The 17,826-nt window shown below is 41.8% G+C and overlaps 1 protein-coding gene across 1 annotated transcript in view; it reads left to right on the top strand.

The window, feature by feature from the left end:
- LOC108682820 overlaps positions 1-16,719 on the top strand; it is a 30,379-nt gene extending 13,660 nt beyond the window's left edge. The window contains exons 2-7 of the mRNA XM_018172061.2: positions 5,386-6,109; positions 6,706-6,788; positions 9,546-9,645; positions 9,885-11,396; positions 12,294-13,606; positions 15,507-16,719. Of these exons, the coding sequence (XP_018027550.1) occupies positions 5,517-6,109; positions 6,706-6,788; positions 9,546-9,645; positions 9,885-11,396; positions 12,294-13,606; positions 15,507-15,691 (3,786 nt within the window). The 5' untranslated portion in view covers positions 5,386-5,516 and the 3' untranslated portion in view covers positions 15,692-16,719. The remainder of the gene's footprint in view (positions 1-5,385; positions 6,110-6,705; positions 6,789-9,545; positions 9,646-9,884; positions 11,397-12,293; positions 13,607-15,506) is intronic.
- The last annotated feature ends 1,107 nt before the right edge of the window (positions 16,720-17,826 follow it).

Genomic DNA, 17,826 nt, shown 5'->3' with positions numbered 1-17,826 from the left:
CACATCTGGGGCCTTTGTGTAGGGAGGGGACAGGGAGGGAGTAGAGAGAGGAGGCGGGAGGGTAGGGAGGCGGCAGGGAGGGGGCAGAGAGAGGGCAAGGAGGGGGCAGGGGGGCTACTGCGTGAGAAGGCAACAGTATTATTTCGTCTGTTTTTACCGCTCACGTTATGTGCCTACCTTGCAAATAACGGTAAATAACGTGCCCACCTTGCAAATAACGGTAAAATATCGTTTATTATTTATGATGGCCGTAAAGTTAAAGCCTGCCTTACGACCTGCATGACCTTGTATTGAGTGACCTTCAGATGTTGCATCGCATGAGTGAAGTGACGGATAACTTTAATTTTTCTCATTCATTCTTGATAATTTATGTGAAGTATGAGACTAATTTTACGAATAGAAACGGATATAATAATGCATTGTGATTAAATGTTTACGTTTTTCGATGTCATCGTTTTTAATTTCTAAACATGAGAATTTTTATGAATTTACGCAGCAAAGAGAAATATAAATTACATAAATTATCAATAAATAGAAAATAATTTAATATAAATAATGAGAAAAAAAGAAGAATAAACAAATAAAATTGGAAAAAGAAGAAACGAGGAGAGCGTCAGACGCGCGGCGCACGATCGCTCAGGCGCGCGTGGGCGAACCTGCGCGAGGTTGTGGACAGCGCCTCAACCGCATGTGGTTGCCTCAACCGCATGTGGTTGCCTCAACCGCATGTGGTTGCCTCAACCGCATGTGGTTGCCTCAACCGCGTGTGGTTGACTCAACCTTCACGTGTTTGGTTCAACCTTCACGTGGTTGGTTCAACCTTCACGTGGTTGCCTCAACCTCCACGTGGTTGGTTCAACCTTCACGTGGTTGCCTCAACCTTCACGTGTTTGGTTCATCCTTCACGTGTTTGGTTCAACCTTCACGTGGTTGACTCAACCTTCACGTGGTAGACTCAACCTCCACGTGTTTGGTTCAACCTTCACGTGGTTGGTTCAACCTTCACGTGGTTGCCTCAACCTTCACGTGTTTGGTTCAACCTTCACGTGGTTGGTTCAACCTTCACGTGGTTGCCTCAACCTTCACGTGTTTCCAATACTTTATACCCACTCTAGCTCCTGATAACGTCGCTGACGTGCAGGTATTTCCAATACTTTATACCCACTCTAGCTCCTGATAACGTCGTTGACGTGCATTCCAAAGCAGCAAAACCGCTCACCTTTACTGAAATTAGCGCGTTTGTTGATGTATTGTTTTTGCCAAACACTGCTGCTGTATCTCACTTGTGCTACTTTTCGAATACTGCAGCTGATAAACTTCATGCTTTCGCAAAGCACCGCTGCTATTTAAATCACGGTTGAATATGTTATTTAAGAACACTGCTGTTGCCGCTACTGCTATCGCAAAATACTGCTGCTACTTCTGCTATCGCAAAACGCTGCTACCATCACTGCTATCGCTTAACACTGCTGCCACTACTACTATCGCTTAACACTGCTACCATCACTGCTATCGCTTAACACTGCTGCCACTACTGCTATCGCTTAACACTGCTGCCACTACTGCTATCGCTTAACACTGCTACTTCTTCTACTGCGCCTCCACATCACCGCAGCTGGGGGCCACGAAGGCAGCGTGTGTCCATGTATGGCCTCTCTTATCCGCCTCAGTTAATCTAAGGCTCAAAAGCCGCGGGGTTTGTTTTTGTGCGGCCCTTTAAGTAATTTTTTTTTCAGTAAACTTTGCGGGAAGAGCAAGAATTTGCCAATATGATCCATGGATGTGAACGAACCCTATTGAAAAAGATGTTGGACACAAATAGGTGGCCGAGCTTAAGGCCGCATTAGATTTAGCTCTTACATTTTTGTATAGTTTTCTTTGTAAATATTTAAGAAGGTTGCTGTTTTGGTTAACTGAAAAATCGTGGGTTTTGAACATCTCATAATTATGATGTTGATGAGGTTGTTTTAAATCCTATGCTATGCAATATCTTTAGTTTGACGGTGTTAATCTATAATTAATATGAAGCGTCCAAGAACACATAATGTGTTGATAGATTTCAGTATCGTAGAAATCATCTACAAAAATGTAAAGAAATTTATCGAAGATTTACAAATTTTTAAATAGAATTCAATTCAATATTATATCAATAATTTTAATACGTTATTTTGAAAGCGTTCCATATGATCCCCCTCTTAACTGTCTTATTCATTAGGCCAAAAAATGATACATTTTTCATGGCCAAAAGAAATATTGAATTTTCAAAAATGAATGAAACTAAAGCGATGACTCAACATATTGCGTGCAGGCCGACGCAAGATATTATTGCGCCGCCCTTATTGCTGCTCAGTTTTCAGCCTTGCCTAAATTGCCTATATTGCCTATATTGCCTATATTGCCTAAATTGCCTCACCCTCCCTTCCTTGGGTTGCGGAAAAGAAATTCACTTGGCGCTTTCGCACGAAAAAACACAATTTTTTGATTTATATTTCACTTTTAAATTCATATTATATTATTTTTTCAATTTAAATTGTTATCCTCGTTATTAAACGCTAAATTATGCTTCAAGTAAATAACAGTGGGTGACGACAGATGCTTTTTATTAGGTAAACAAAAAAAACTGTTGAAAAAAACAGCGGCGCCCAACAGAAACGGCGTTCAACAGGAGCGGTCTCGCCGTTTTCTTTACGACTTCGCTGGTCGCTAATGGACGACGCGCGGCGATTGTTCTGCTGTGCGTCGTGCGTCAGCCTTACGACGCAGCAGGTCGGGAACGCCGGACGCTGGAACGCTGAACGCTAGAAGCTTCAGTGCTAAATCTTTGAATGCTGAACGCTGGAGCGTTGAATGCTAGAACGCTAGAACGACAATCGCTGAACGCTGAAACGCTGAACGCTAAATGCTAGAACCCTGGAACGCTGGAACGCTAGAAGTTTCAGTGCTAAATCTTTGAATGCTGAACGCTGGCGCGTTGAATGCTAGAACGCTAGAACGACTATCGCTGAACGCTGCGCAGATGTAGAGGTTTCTGCTGGGAAAATGATACCTGAGTGAGAGTGATTGTTTTTGGGAAGGCGACATTTTGGTGTCGGAGAAGCTGATTGCGACAGAGAGGGGATTTTTGTGTGAAAAAATTACCTTTTGCCAGGGAGAGATTACGCTACGGCTGATGTTACAGCAGCCGTGCAGCCACTACGGCTGAGGTTACAGCAGCCAGCCGTGCAGCCACTACGGCTGATGTTACAGCAGCCGTGCAGCCACTACGGCTGATGTTACAGCAGCCGTGCAGCCACTACGGCTGATGTTACAGCAGCCGTGCAGCCACTACGGCTGATGTTACAGCAGCCGTGCAGCCACCGCAGTTTCCTCTTCTTTGTGCAGTCTCAGCGCAGAAATTTTTCCACGTAATTTTGAAAGTTCTTTGGAGCGTCAACACATGAATTTAAAAAGACCTAAACTGATATCAATGTTCTTGTCTTCGAGCAATTGATGTGAAACTTAAAATATGCTAGGTTCGTGCTGTGTCTTACTTTTTTAATCACAAATACAATTCGTACAACAATTTCGCAAAGTAATAATAATTTTTATATGTGAGTTTTGGCGCCGCGGTTCCTGCTATTTTTGATGTATGTGCATATAATGTCTAAATATAATAGCACCTGTTCGGTTAATGATACTTACGGTGTCTTATTATTGCGAAATTTGGATATTTTGCCGCTCTCTAACTTCTAGTTCGGTTTTATTATCTTTTTATTTTAAGATTTCATAGATTTCATTTGAAATCGTTCCCATGTAAAGAATAATTTTTCGACGGAACTTCCCTTGGAAAACCTGACTGAATTTTTTTCCCGAAGCCTTTCTCTACTAAATGAGTGGAACGATGAAAGTTTATTATGATACAATGAAAGTCATGATATTGAGTAACCTACTTGATAAAAATATGAACCGTTTTATGAGCGGCAGTTGAATCGGTGCCGTTCTGTCGGCTCTAACACGGCCCTAATTTTCATTAGGGGTTAGCAAAGACTTGCTAAACTTCCACGCTTCATTGCAAGTTCGAATCCAATCGCTCATCGTGATGGATTTCAGCGTGTAAAAATGGAATTCTGTGAGAAATCTTTAGCGCAAGTTTGCTACGAGGCAATAAGTATATTGCTTCTGCCTGTCATAGATGAGTTAGGGAACGATAGCAATGACCGAAAGATTTGTTATAACACGTTCATTGAAATAATACAATATTATATTTTTAAATGATATATTCAACATTTGGACAATATGAATTATAATTTTTTATGAGTGTGTGTACACGAGAGACTGGCGGCATGATTATTTACATTATTATATATTATATTATATTTAATAAGATAATGCATAGCAAAGTTAACCAGTGATTCAACAACAATATGAACGAGACTGTATAAGAGTTCTTTGTTTCTAACTATATTTTATCGATGTATATATGTTATAATATAATATTATTATATATAATAATATTTGTATAATATTTGTATATTTTACATATATCGATGATTTTTACTTGTAACAGTGCATTTTGGTTTACGCCAGCAAGTTTAAGATGTTAGAAGTTATTGATTTGTTCAAGTCTGAGTAAAAATGAAGGCAGGTATATGACTCAGCGGCAACCGAGCATTCCGGTGACCAGATTTTCGATGGTCACGGATGGTCACGGACGGTCACGGATGGTCACGGACGGAGAATTGAAATTTGTCAGTTTCAAGCTAGCGGGCGGCGTGCGGTTGAGGCCCCTACATCGACGGCCTGGCCAAGCCTCCTGCATCGCCTGGCCAAGCCTCCTGCATCGCCTGGCCAAGCCTCCTGCATCGCCGGACCAAGCCTCCTGCATCACCTGACCAAGCCTCCTGCATCGCCTGACCAAACCTCCTACATCACCTTTTCATTGAATATAACGATGCGATGTAGTTAATTATGATAAGCGGTTGAGGTGCGATGATGACGCTGGGCATCACTGCTTCACCACATCATGAAGTGGTGAAGATGGTGATGATGAGGGTAATGGTGGCTTGATATCGAGGCACATCATCTGTATGATGGCGATATAGGGCTGTTCTTTTGACCAAACCCATGCAGCCATGGTTGAATTAATAATTAATTCAACCATTCATGCAGCTACCTCCGAACAAGCGATGTCATGCTCACCATTAAAACTATTGTGAACCTAACTTAGCATCTGGCTACTCCTACTGAAGTAGTAACATCATATATTTATGTGTGTAGGATGTGTTACTCATACGTGTGAGGCGTGTAGGATATGTTACTCATACGTGTGAGGCGTGTAGGATACGTTACTCATACGTGTGAGGCGTGTAGGATATGTTACTCATACGTGTCTCTCTTACCCTACAGCTCACCGACCTCGCACTGCTCATTCTGACGACTTCTGCTCACTCTCCACTCTCCCTCCCACTCTAAAAACTCCCCCACTCCTAAAACACACTCACCACTCGCCCACTCTCAAGTCCCACTCCAGCGCCAGTATGCGGCTGTTCAGGCGTAGAGTGGTTCACGTCCACGACCCTGGCTGTAAAGTCCACAATCCCACATGTGGACCAGGGAGAGGTGCTTCACACGGTTCAGTGGCCGCCGGTTCACACGGTTCAGTGGCCGCTGGTTCACACGGTTCAGTTACCGCTGGTTCACACGGTTCAGTTACCGCTGGTTCACATGGTTCAAAGACAGCTGCTTCACACGGTTCCTCCCGCTTTGCTGGGCATGATAACAATGTTCAAGTTTCATACGGAAAACGAAATCCTTGTCAAAAAAGCAATTTAAATGAAGATTCACGCGGCCGAGACAATAATTACTCACAAAAAACGAAAAACCGTGGTTTACAAGGCGCCAACAATATCGGTTCTCAATGCACCAGAAACTATGGTTCTCAAGGTTCCAGCAACACTGGTTCTCAAGGTTCCAGCAACACTGGTTCTCAAGGTTCCAGCAACACTGGTTCTCAAGGTTCCGGCCACACTGGTTCACATAGCAAACCAAATAATGGTTCTCACAGCCTGACTTACGTTCACCCCAGCCTGATGCGAGGTTCACAACAGGACACGGATTGCCTAAACTCACCGTAAGTGTACGAACAAATCTAACTCTGTAAAAATTATGTTCATTCCTGGAGAATTATCTGAATTTGGCTTAGCAGATATTTACTGCAGTGCCTAGCTTTTTGTCCAAAAATTTATTGATAAGCGGTCTGAAGAAACGGTTGCTAACATTCATTTGTACGCCTGAATTTATGTAGCGTATTTGTTTACTAAATCAATGTTGTAATCAGGATATTAATGGTTTAAACATAATGTGAACTGATAAAAGCGTTTACTGATAACAGAACTCGCACAGCGTACAAACAAACTTGGTTCAACGTTACTAAAATATTCTATATAGCCGAAAAAATAATCTTAAGTCACTAAATATGATATGGAATTATGAAAATTGATGTTGGCAAAATAGAACAATTGATACTGACAACGAAGCAACTATTCCTCACAATATCGTAAACTGTTGCTGTACAGTAAATAAGAGATCACATAAAGTGAAGTAGTTTACCGGCACAATATTTTAAACACCGTCAAAATTCTAGAAAACTGTCGTTAATACATTAATAATAATTATTATCACAATCAAGTAACTTACTTCACAACTAAAATATTTTATTGCCCGCAGACGAGTCGTGTCGGTGGGGGGTGACATCAGCTCCCCCACGCCCCCCCACCAGCTGGGGGAAGACAGCCACACCCCCAAGCCTGGTAAGTGTCTACACTCAATAAAATGACTGGAGCTTTGTAAAAATAGCGATGCATGTTTTGCTCTGGTGTTCATATTTTATCCAGACCATGCACTTAGTCTCGACAAAAGGAAGTAGCAAAGTGCAAAAGTGTGTCACAAATCAGACACTATACTGTAGTTAACCCTCAACTACCATGGTTGTTACGATAGGTTAAATCCGCGATGAGGAGAATTTAGCGACTGATAATACTCATTTACGTATTTATATTGCAATTGTCTGGTTAGTTGTCATGGTTTTAAGTGTTTCCAAACCCTTACCGTACTCTTATGGCCGATCGAGCTCCGCGGGGCTGTTCAAAAATCTACCGATCAAATGGCGCAGAAACCTGCGAAAATTCCGCAGAAACTTGCGAACCGACGAATATATGCGAATGATTCTTCCCATCAATATTTATTGAAAACCCGCGATGAAGGGAAGCTGCTGTAGGTGAAGTGTAGTATTACTGTATTACCCATTTATTTTTCCAGCCTTAGTACGACAACATTCATTAATAATATTTGACTAGTAAGGAGGGAGACGGATTCGAAATGGATTTTCAGAACTCGCTGTAAAACTCACGTATTGACTGCAGCGTGGGAGTTGCACGTATGGAATGGGCAGTCATGCCCATTCCATATCATTGCCCGTCATCGTGTAGTTCGTTGTACTACTATATATCGTGGTTGTTACTAATTTATTAAAATGAATCAAAACGTGACAATTGTTAAGCAAGACAGTTATTACCTTGACAGTTATTACCTTGACAGTTATTACCTTGATAGTTATTACCTTGACAGTTATTACCTTGACAGTTATTACCTTGACAGTTATTACCTTGACAGTTATTACCATGACAGTTATTACCATGACAGTTATTACCTTGACAGTTTTGCATTGACAGTTATTACCTTGACAGTTATAGCCATCCGGAGCGACTCTTTCTTATACACATTACATATATAAATAACGGCACGCATATATTTAGGACCATGTCGGTACGTAGCGCCTTTTTCTTATTTCTTATACACATTTTAAATAACGGTGCTCTGTTATTTAGTAGCTTGCCATTACGTAGCACCCTCCCGCTACGTTACCGCAGATCGTCTCGTTCCTGCCAAATGGCGTCGAATTGCACGCCGCGTCCACCTTAAAGAGCGGCCGTAGCGCGTGCGAGAATTTCACAGCGAAAAGTCGCTTACCATCCGACTTTCCGACCGACTTTTCAGCCAAATTTTCTACTGAATTTCTGAACAACTTTCCAGCTAAATTTCTGACCGACTGCCTAGCCGACTCTTCGGCCAACTTCTCAGCCAATTTTCGAATCAAATTTTCAACCGAATTACTGACCAACTATACCCAACCGATTTTGCGATCAACTTCTCAATCATCATTCTAACCAACTTCCCAACTGACTTTCCAACCGGCTTCGCAACCGAGTCATCGATTGTGCTTTTGACAGCTTCCTAGCTGGATTTTACACTGATTTCTGATAGGCGATGCGAGTGGATTCGGCACCGAATTTGCGAGGGTGTTTCCGACCGACCATCAATCGGTAGAAGAATGTAAAAGCTTAACAAGAAAACGACAACTTTGCGGTTGGTGAGCTCGTTAACCTACTTACTTGCAATGACCGAAGACCTTGCGACCTGCGATGACTTTGCTGCGTGCTTTGCATCGCTGCATGACGATGCAACATACGGAGAAATTTTGCATCACTTACGGTCGCATCGCACCGGGCTTGTCGGCAGCTATGCCAGTATGCAACATTGCAGCCTATGTACTGCCTGTACATAGCGGTGCAGCAGCCAGTATTAAGAAGTTCTATGGCCAGTAAAACAGTAAACGCAGTTCAACAGTACACCTCGCTTGCACAGCTCATCATCACTACACAGCCACTATATAGTACATGTACATCCATTACACAGCATCGAAAGTAAGCTTCCTACTTTTGCTTGATTCTAGCTAAAAATTTTGCCCGTATCTTTTAAAATTTCATTCCGGCCTTTTAAAATTTCATTCTGGCCATGCGAAAGGTTTTACCTAAGACGCATTACTCGTGACTTGTTGAAAATGACATTAGTTCGTGTCACTCATTCAAGCACACACTTCCGGTGGTTTATGCGTCTAATGCACTCGAAAATTCGTGACATTTACGTGCAATTTTTGTGACATTCGTGAGTTCATTCCATGACGTTACACATATTATTAGTGGAATTCATTTGTAAATTTTGGGTCATATAAACAAAATTGTTGGCAAATTTCACGCCAACGTAACGTGACACCCAGCGGCTTTTAACGTCTCGTTAAATCGTGAACTTTATTACGTTCGTGACGTTGGATGCGGACGCAAGACCGAGCGTCTCGACGTGTAGACGTCAAAACACGACCTTCGTTATACGGACTTCAGTTGTACGTCGTCTGGACATGTGACAAACGTACGGCGTGACGTCACGTACGGTTTGTTCGTTATTTGCATCAGATTCTGGCATTCCGTCAGTCTACATAAAATGCGCTTGTGCAACAAGGACAATTTATGTGCATCAAATTTAAATCGTGTTGACGTAAAACGACTTAATAGCGCTATAAGTCGACGAAATTAGCCACGAACGGCATAATATGTCGGCACAATAAGCCATGAACGACACAATGCGCCGATGCAAAAAAAACTCATACCATAAAAACCATAATTAATGCAATGAATGATTTTATATTCTGAATATAAATATTTTTGTGTCAGGACTGGCGACGTGGGGGCGGCGGGTGGGGCGGCGTCTGGAGCAGCTCGCCAGGGCCCCCAGCAGGGAGAAGGTCGCGGCCACCCCTGGGGATGATGGCAGGTCTTGAGAAATAGAAATAATTTTAGAAATAACTTTATCAAGTAATCATAGAAGAAAAAATGGATTAGGATGTGGATGCATAAAAGCCCCATTATGTGCAACGATAAATTCAAGTTATCTTAGTTGCAAGTGAACGCACAGTACAACTCATGTTTATAAGTCGCTGATTATTAGTATTATCGTTCAAAGTGTGCAATATTTGTAACTAATACTAATACATTTATTTATTTTGTTTGTAGTTCAGTCAAGATGTCTTGGTCCTTACGAAGACGATCTTCAGGACCCAGTTTCTTCGCTACTTCGGGTCCTCCTACATCGGCGACTTCGACCCCAGTCATGTCCCGGTCTACGTCAACGTCCCGCATCAACAACGAATCTACAGACCACCATCATCATCAGAATCATCATCATACCGATCGTCTCGAAATGATGACTTCCATAGCATCCAATGACTACATCCCAACTAAGACTGTGAGCTGCGAGAACATTCCGATTACTGCTGAAGTGAAATCGAATTTTCCTCACGCGTTCCTTAGATCGAAGCCTCCTCGGTCTGGATCAATGTCCAGGCCTGCTTCAGCAGCTCTTCAGTCTACTGAAGTCACGGGCAGTAAAGCACCTCAAGAGCCCAAAAAGAATCCCAGTGAGCGAGGCTCGCTTTCTGATATCAGGGAGGCTCTGCGTCAAAAGTTGAAGGCCGTGTCAGAGGAAAACTTTCCGTTGATGTGGTGGAGGAAGAATCAAACTTCATTGAAATCGAGACTCAATTCCAATTTTTCGCGTACGAAGAACCAAGAAAGATCGGCGTCTACGCAGTCTATGAACGCGGACACTCTTGTTTACCACAGCCCCGTGACTGCAAACCTCTCGAACATGACGAACCGTTTGTCGAAAAACGCACAAAATCAACTAAATGTCCCTGGAAATCGTACATCTTTATATATGAGCAGCACTGAGAGTGGCTATGAAAGTGAAAGTTTAGGACTACAGGCAAGGTTGCGTAGAAAACTGAAAAAAGTTGAGAGTGACGTAGACTCTGGAGTCAGTTCTGGAAGTCCGTCCGAAACCAACTCCGATTCTGGTTCATTTACGAGCAATGACTTATCTTTCGATCACAATTCTAAAGCCGATACAAATTCATTGAAGAACAGTTCTGTAAATCAACGGAACTTGACGAAGAGGCTTCAACTGCCCAAAGGAACAGACATTGCTACGATTGGGTTTTGTAAGTGCCCTCCTGATGCGAACGAAACTTCTAAACTTAATCTAACTGACGAAGAAAAGATGGTACCTGCGTTATCTGAAGACATCCACCCGGTCTTACCCGAGCCAGCAAACATTACATCTTTGCGGCACAAATTTCTCGTATCGCAACTAAATCGTCAATATTTATCCAAGCCTTATCCGGCTGGTAGCCAATCCTACGACACAAGCTCCCTCGACCACTTCAGCCATCAGAGGGGAGGGTACGATTTTGGAAGGACTTTGCAAACAGATGGAAGTTCAGAACGCTGTCGCAGTGACTCCCCTCACACACGTTCGCCATTATCTTTACCCTCACTTTCTTTACCTTTATCGAGTTCTTCCTCTTTGTGCTCTCACGTTACTCCCCCACGTACCTTCAAAATGATCAGACTCACCAAAGACGCGTCAGGAGAGCTGGGTATTTACATCACAGCTAAAAGGAACAACATGGGAGTTACGACAGGCTATGTTATCGCCCACATCGAGCGAGGCGGTCTAACCCACAGGTAGGAAGTATACAAAGTTTTCAAGTGTAATTCGTTTGAAATTCTGTCATTGGTATATTTGATTAACATCGATTTGTCCACAGTCGGACTGATTCATTTGATCTAGCAATAACAGAGGATCTTTATTATTCTTCTTACAGAATTATTTCTGGGACAAAAGTCTTAAAATGTCGAAACTATCCTTTCTCTAGCGCGTCGTGTATGTTTAACAGGCCGTTTTATTTGATTCAATCATAATATTTTTAAAAGTAGCTAATGTGCGAATTTAAAAAAAAAAGAAGAAATTGTTGCTATATTGTTCCAAATACTCGTATAATCTTAAAATGAAGATTTGTCAGGCATCAAAAGGTTGAAGGTTCTTTAAATCAAACGATTTTCAACATGAATTTTGTAATTAAGGTGAAGCAGTTTTCTTTTATTTTCACCTAACTGCTAAGCTCAAACCCTAAAAAAATTTGGGTACCGCCTACGCGTCGGTCGAATAATCACTACACTCGGCGCAAAGTTATTCTGTGACTTCTTGGCCACCCAATCGAAATCAGTTTCTGGTCAGTTTCTCCTATTCGACTTTATAGTCGCCTGAGAGTCTGAGAAGGGTTGGCCGAGCCGAATCGTACCGAGCTTGCAAGCTGCCCAGAGGCTGCCCTTCATGCCCTTGGCCGAAGCGGACATGCCCTGAACAGAAGCTGACAGAGAAGCTGATAGAGAAGCTCTTCGTATCCTAGGCGGCCCTAAATTTTGTTGCGGAATAATGTCTGACGAGCCGCCTTGAACTGCGGAAAAATTGGAATTGTTTATATAAGTTTTTTATTAATTCATTGATGAAATTAATCATTTGTGCGTTCATGATTGCGATTATGTACGTTGTGGAGTATTAATACATTCATATGCTCGCAGGGACGGCCGATTACGCGTGGGCGACGAAATAATCAACGTCGCTGGACAGAGGCTGCGTGGCGTCTCTCTGGACGACGCTCGAACCATCCTGCGCACCACCTGCCGTCAGGTGGACATCGTTGTAGCCAGGGACCTGGAAAACCACCAGCTGCCTTACCAGGACCAGCTGTCCCCTCAAGAAGAGCAGCACCAACCATACCAGGATCATCAGTCAACGTTATGCACAGGAAATGATGGATTTAGAAGGGCGGATGTCATGGTTGACGATGGACAGTTCACTTCCACTCCAGGTGAACGGTACTCTGATATCAATGATCGCAGTCCATCAAGGGCCAGCCGCAGCCCCCATGAATATTTCAGGAGTATTTCGTCCAGTTCTCCAACAAGGCTAAAAGATTTTCCAGAACCCGATGTCTACAGGAACAACATTGGAGTAAAGAAAACCAGATCAGATTTCACTGACCTAAACAACTACGATGAATCAATGAAAACTGGAAAATTATTCAGTAAAGTATCGGCTTCATCGAACGAACCTGCATCGATGACTTCACCAACCTACGGATCGTTTGCGGATCCCTTCGATCTTGAGGAATTTTCTTACGCTTCTTTGCCGCCACAAAATTTACGCCGACTCCCCGATAGCTCTGAATCTCGTAACGGAAGTGAGCTGACAGAAGCCAGATATAGGAGCGCACATTCCTCCCAGGCGTACAATTTACCACGGTATATTGATGGTCAGCCCATCTACTCATCCAACTTTGACGTTAGTCAAATTTCGTCAGAATCAAGACTATCTCCTACTAAATCTATGTTTTCTGATCAAAGGCGCAAGCCTCTGCAGCCCAGTTACGACCAAACCACCAGTATCGCAGAACCCGATCTTATGTCCCGGCCCGACAACATTCAAGGATATTCTAACAGAAACCTCGAATCTAATTCTAATAGTACAGATTCTTTATCGAACTTCCCTAACCTCGATCGACCTGCTGACCTGGACCCAGATCCCGTTAACACTTCGCACAAGAAGGAGTTCGGCATCAGGCGTCAGGCTCCCGTACACAAATGGCAGAGATCGCTCAGCGGCGGACGCATCATGCGCAACAGCTTTAACGGATCCGCAACGTTGCTCCCTAAAAGACCGAAGAGTTTGGCGCTGAGCGTCAAGACTGTCGTGTTCGAGAAGGGGAGAGGGCGCAAGAGTCTGGGCTTCTCGGTCGTGGGAGGACGAGACTCCCCCAAGGGGAGTATGGGCATCTTCGTCAAGACCATCTTCCCTAATGGACAGGCAGCTGAAGGAGGGAAGCTCAAAGAAGGTGAATAGAATAATCTGATGTGCAATGTTTACCCATATGTTGTTATTCTATATTTAAGTCAAGTCATAACTGTTAATTGTTTGAAATCGAAAAAAGAACTTGACAGGAAAGGCGAAGAAAGGAATACCAGAGAATATTTTTCACGGTATGACTTTTTAATGTCGGTACTTAAATCAGTGAGAAATATTGTCCCACTCTACTGCCTAATATTGTCCCACTGTGCTTCCTAATATTGTCCCACTCTACTGTCTAATATTGTCCCACTCCACTGCCTAATATTGTCCTACTGTGCTTCCTAATATTGTCCCGCTCTATTGCCTAATATTGTCCCACTCTACTGTCTAATATTGTCCCACTCTACTGCCTAATATTGTCCCACTGTACTTCCTAATATTGTCCCACTCTACTGCCTAATATTGTCCCACTCTACTGTCTAATATTGTCCCACTGTGCTTCCTAATACTGTCCCACTCAATTGAATAATATATTGCGAAGGGCGGTTTATTGAAGGGTGGCTTTGTGAAGTGTGATATCAAACCCTAACCCCCCCCCCCTCCTTCTACGTTGGGGGTTAAGCGATTTGCATGGGTGGCTTCCGACGGTCTGGTAACCGACGAGCCTCTAAAGATTTTTGGTTCATCAAAATGTGGAAAGTTTTACATTTTTCAAGTGATCGACATTCTGTGTAAATTTTTCATTTGAATTCCATCATATTTTCAATTTTTCCTAATTCCATCGTCTTGATACGCTTTTTTTTTTTGTCTTCGACGTTTTCTTCTTCTTCTCTTCTTGCGGCCAATTTATTCCGTCAATTTTACGCGTCATAGCCCCGCTGCCTCTCCTGCCTCCCTTCCGCCCCTTCCCTAATCCTATATCCGTCTCCCTCATTCATCCCATCTTCGTCTCCCTCATTCACCCCATCTCCGTCTCCCTCATTNAGTAGTTTTTAACAATAAAAATTTGGGTGCAATAAAATAACGAAAACATAGAAGTAAAACACACAAACCATTTTCATTTTAAAGGCATTAATCATCAGGTTTTGTTCAATCCATCGTCGTTTATTTCTTTGCTTACCTCTCTTCAACATCTTCCTATATTACATGTTTTTTTACAAGATTTTTCTTCATTTTCCCTGTTCGTGCTCCCTTCATTTTTTTTCACTTCCCCTCACCCTCTATTCCCTCACCCGTAGCCCTCTCCTCCCCCTTGCCATGCACTGCTGTTATTGGTGTCCCGCTGCTTCCTCCTTTCATCCTCCCTCTCGTCTCTCCTATGTTATGTTCTAAGCCTTCTTTTCCAACAAGATGGCCGAAACCAAAGTCAATTTATTCATAAAAAATTGATCCCCCCCAAACAAAGATGCTTTTTCGTACACGCAATTAACTTGAATAACTAATCGTAAAATTTACCCGAATCTAAAATAAACCCGAACATAAAATTACCCGTATGCAGGTATTATTGTTATAAATTCTGCAGCACCACAGCGCACAACATCAAACACAATACGCAGCACCACGCAGCACCACGCAGCGCCACACAGCACCACACAGCACCCTGTCTCTTATACACATCTAGATGTGTATAAGAGACAGGTGCTGATATAGGCGCCGTGGTACTGATATAGGCGCCGTGGTGCTGATATAGGCGACGTGGTGCTGATATAGGCACCGTGATGTGTTCGCTAATTCATTAAATTTTTTGTTCAGTAAATCATTCGAAGCAATTCATCTAACTCATTTATCAATATGTGTTATGTTCTCGTTATAAAATGTATAAGATATGAATTAATGTTACAATACATGAAATATATTTCAGGAGAGTAACTAATTTCATCGAATATTGTCGTTATAATATGAATAAGATATTATATAATGTTACAAGACATGAAATAATATTTCAGGAGACGAAGTTCTGGCTGTCAACGGCGCGTCGATGGCCGGACTGAGCCATGCTGAGGCCATCTCTGTGTTCCGAGGCGTGAGGACAGGCAAGATTGTCCTCCACATTGTCCGCCGCAACACTGGCCATCACGGCACCATTGACCAGCCCTCCGAGGCCTGTGTGGAGGCCGGCGGCCACGAGTGAAGTGAACAGAATGGGATAAAATGCGTAAAGGAAGCGCCGCTCGGGAACTGAAATAACTGACAAACAAATACTTAAATTCGCGACTTTAATGGACCACGGAACGTTTGTTTCAACGTCACCGATGGACAGGGCGAAGGTACAAATGAGGTCAAATTCGTACGATTTGAATGAGAATTTATTTGAGTTGGTTTGCCTAGGATATGCAGTTCGATGACGCTGGCTGTCATCGAACTGTGCAATTAGTTCAATCACTCATATTAATGCCTATAAAATTTTCTTGTTTAAAGATATTGTAGTTATAAATCACGCTCTCAAATCTACACATTTATTTAAATTATGAAATTGAATGAGGTACTTCGGTATATCTGCTTGTATAAAAATAGAATCATTTGTATACATTTTAAACAGAATTCAGTTGCTTTGTATATATGCTTGTACCCATATACACATATTTGCGTAAACTATTAGATGGGATGAGATGTCCTGATTTACTACTTGTATAAAATAACACATTTGTATATCAGTTATTCAAAAACTCGTATGCTGCTCAGGCAGCACTAAAACAAACACCTGACACGTTGGTTTGACGTCTTAAGCATTTTTGCTGAAAAAAATATGATGTCTTAGAAAATGTTTCAATTTATTTAACAAATGAGGAAGTGTACATAGTTTATGTATGAATGCTTTAACAATATTAATGTATTTATTGATGAGCCTTTGATGAGAAATGTAATCGATAATATCTATACCATTAATTACATTTTTATATAAATTTTCAAGGTATGCATCTATAGCTCATGACAAGTGTTGTTCAAATCTTAACTTTACCCTACTATAATTAAGTGTGATTATTTGTGAATAATTGCAAACTAATTGCCTTTATATGAATAACTATGAACTACTTTAGTGGTATCACGCAGAAAAATGGGCGAGACTTGTCCAAAAAGTGATGCTTTTTTGCTCTTTTGTGGGCTTTCCTGACCCAGTTTGGCCCAACATTTGGGTCTATTAATATGATAAAAAATATAACTCAGTACTCACTGCAGTGAGTGACAGAGAGCGCATTTTCTCGTCGACGAAAACTTGAGGTCACGGACGGACGGACAGACAGGCAGACGGACATGGCGAGCACAATAGTGCATTTTTTCCATAAATGAGAAAATGCGCTAAAAAGTGTGTCACTTTTGGACAATATCACACCGCCAATCATATGGGATAAGCCATTCTTTTTTTGTCGCCGAAAGATTGTTTGCATTGTTTTCTTGTGTTAACATTGTTGTCCCCTGTTTGCGTCTGTGTCGATAATGTTTGAGATTTGTTGTCCTGATGCATGTGTTGTCCAGATAATTCATACGATTTTCGAATCCTTTAATCCCGAATCCCGTCACTAATAATAATAAAGCTTATCTATTCATGTTAATTAAGACCTCATCTAATGTACACTTTAAATAGAAGATTGAACTCTCATTTTATTCCCGTTCCAAACTATATTAGGAACTATTAACGCCTCTTCAATTAAATTTATATTTAACCATTGTAACCTCAATTATTCAATTTTTGATCCAAAAGATACGATGTCACTAACTTCTCATTACTATCAACAAAAAATTTCCAACCAATGATGAGTTTTAATCTCCTTTGTAATTGTAAGCATTCCCTTACTTCGGTGACAACCCACCGATGTTTGTGCAGAAACCGAAATTTCGTGTCATAATAACAGAAGGTCATGTGTAACAGTTTAAGTGGGTCAAAAATGTCATTTGGTGAGTCATAATGTCTAGTTTAGTGGGATAATAAGCCTTCATTTATTGGGTGGATTATCCAAACTTAATTTTACAGGTACCAAGGTACCAGGTTGTTAGTACTTTAGCCCTGCTTACCCATGAAAGGCTGGTGCAGCTTAATATATTCAGTGTTTGCTGAAGGCTTAAATATTTAACGTTTTCGTTACTGCGCGGCTTGTTAGCGACCGACAGCTTCTCCTTCATTACAGAAAATGCTAATAAAGTTGGCGCTATTTGACAATAATTTCACGTATGTGTTTGTTAAAAGCGTTCATCCTCATTTCTTGTAAGCTGACGCACTAAAGTAAGAATTCACCTGAGCTGGCGAATTTATTTATTTATTGAAGAAAG

This window comes from Hyalella azteca, unplaced genomic scaffold (assembly GCF_000764305.2).
Source record: "Hyalella azteca isolate HAZT.00-mixed unplaced genomic scaffold, Hazt_2.0.2 contig11482, whole genome shotgun sequence".
NCBI classification, from domain to species: domain Eukaryota; kingdom Metazoa; phylum Arthropoda; class Malacostraca; order Amphipoda; family Hyalellidae; genus Hyalella; species Hyalella azteca.
The sequence above is the reverse complement of the archived record's forward strand: the minus strand, read 5'-3'. Positions and strand labels throughout refer to the sequence as shown.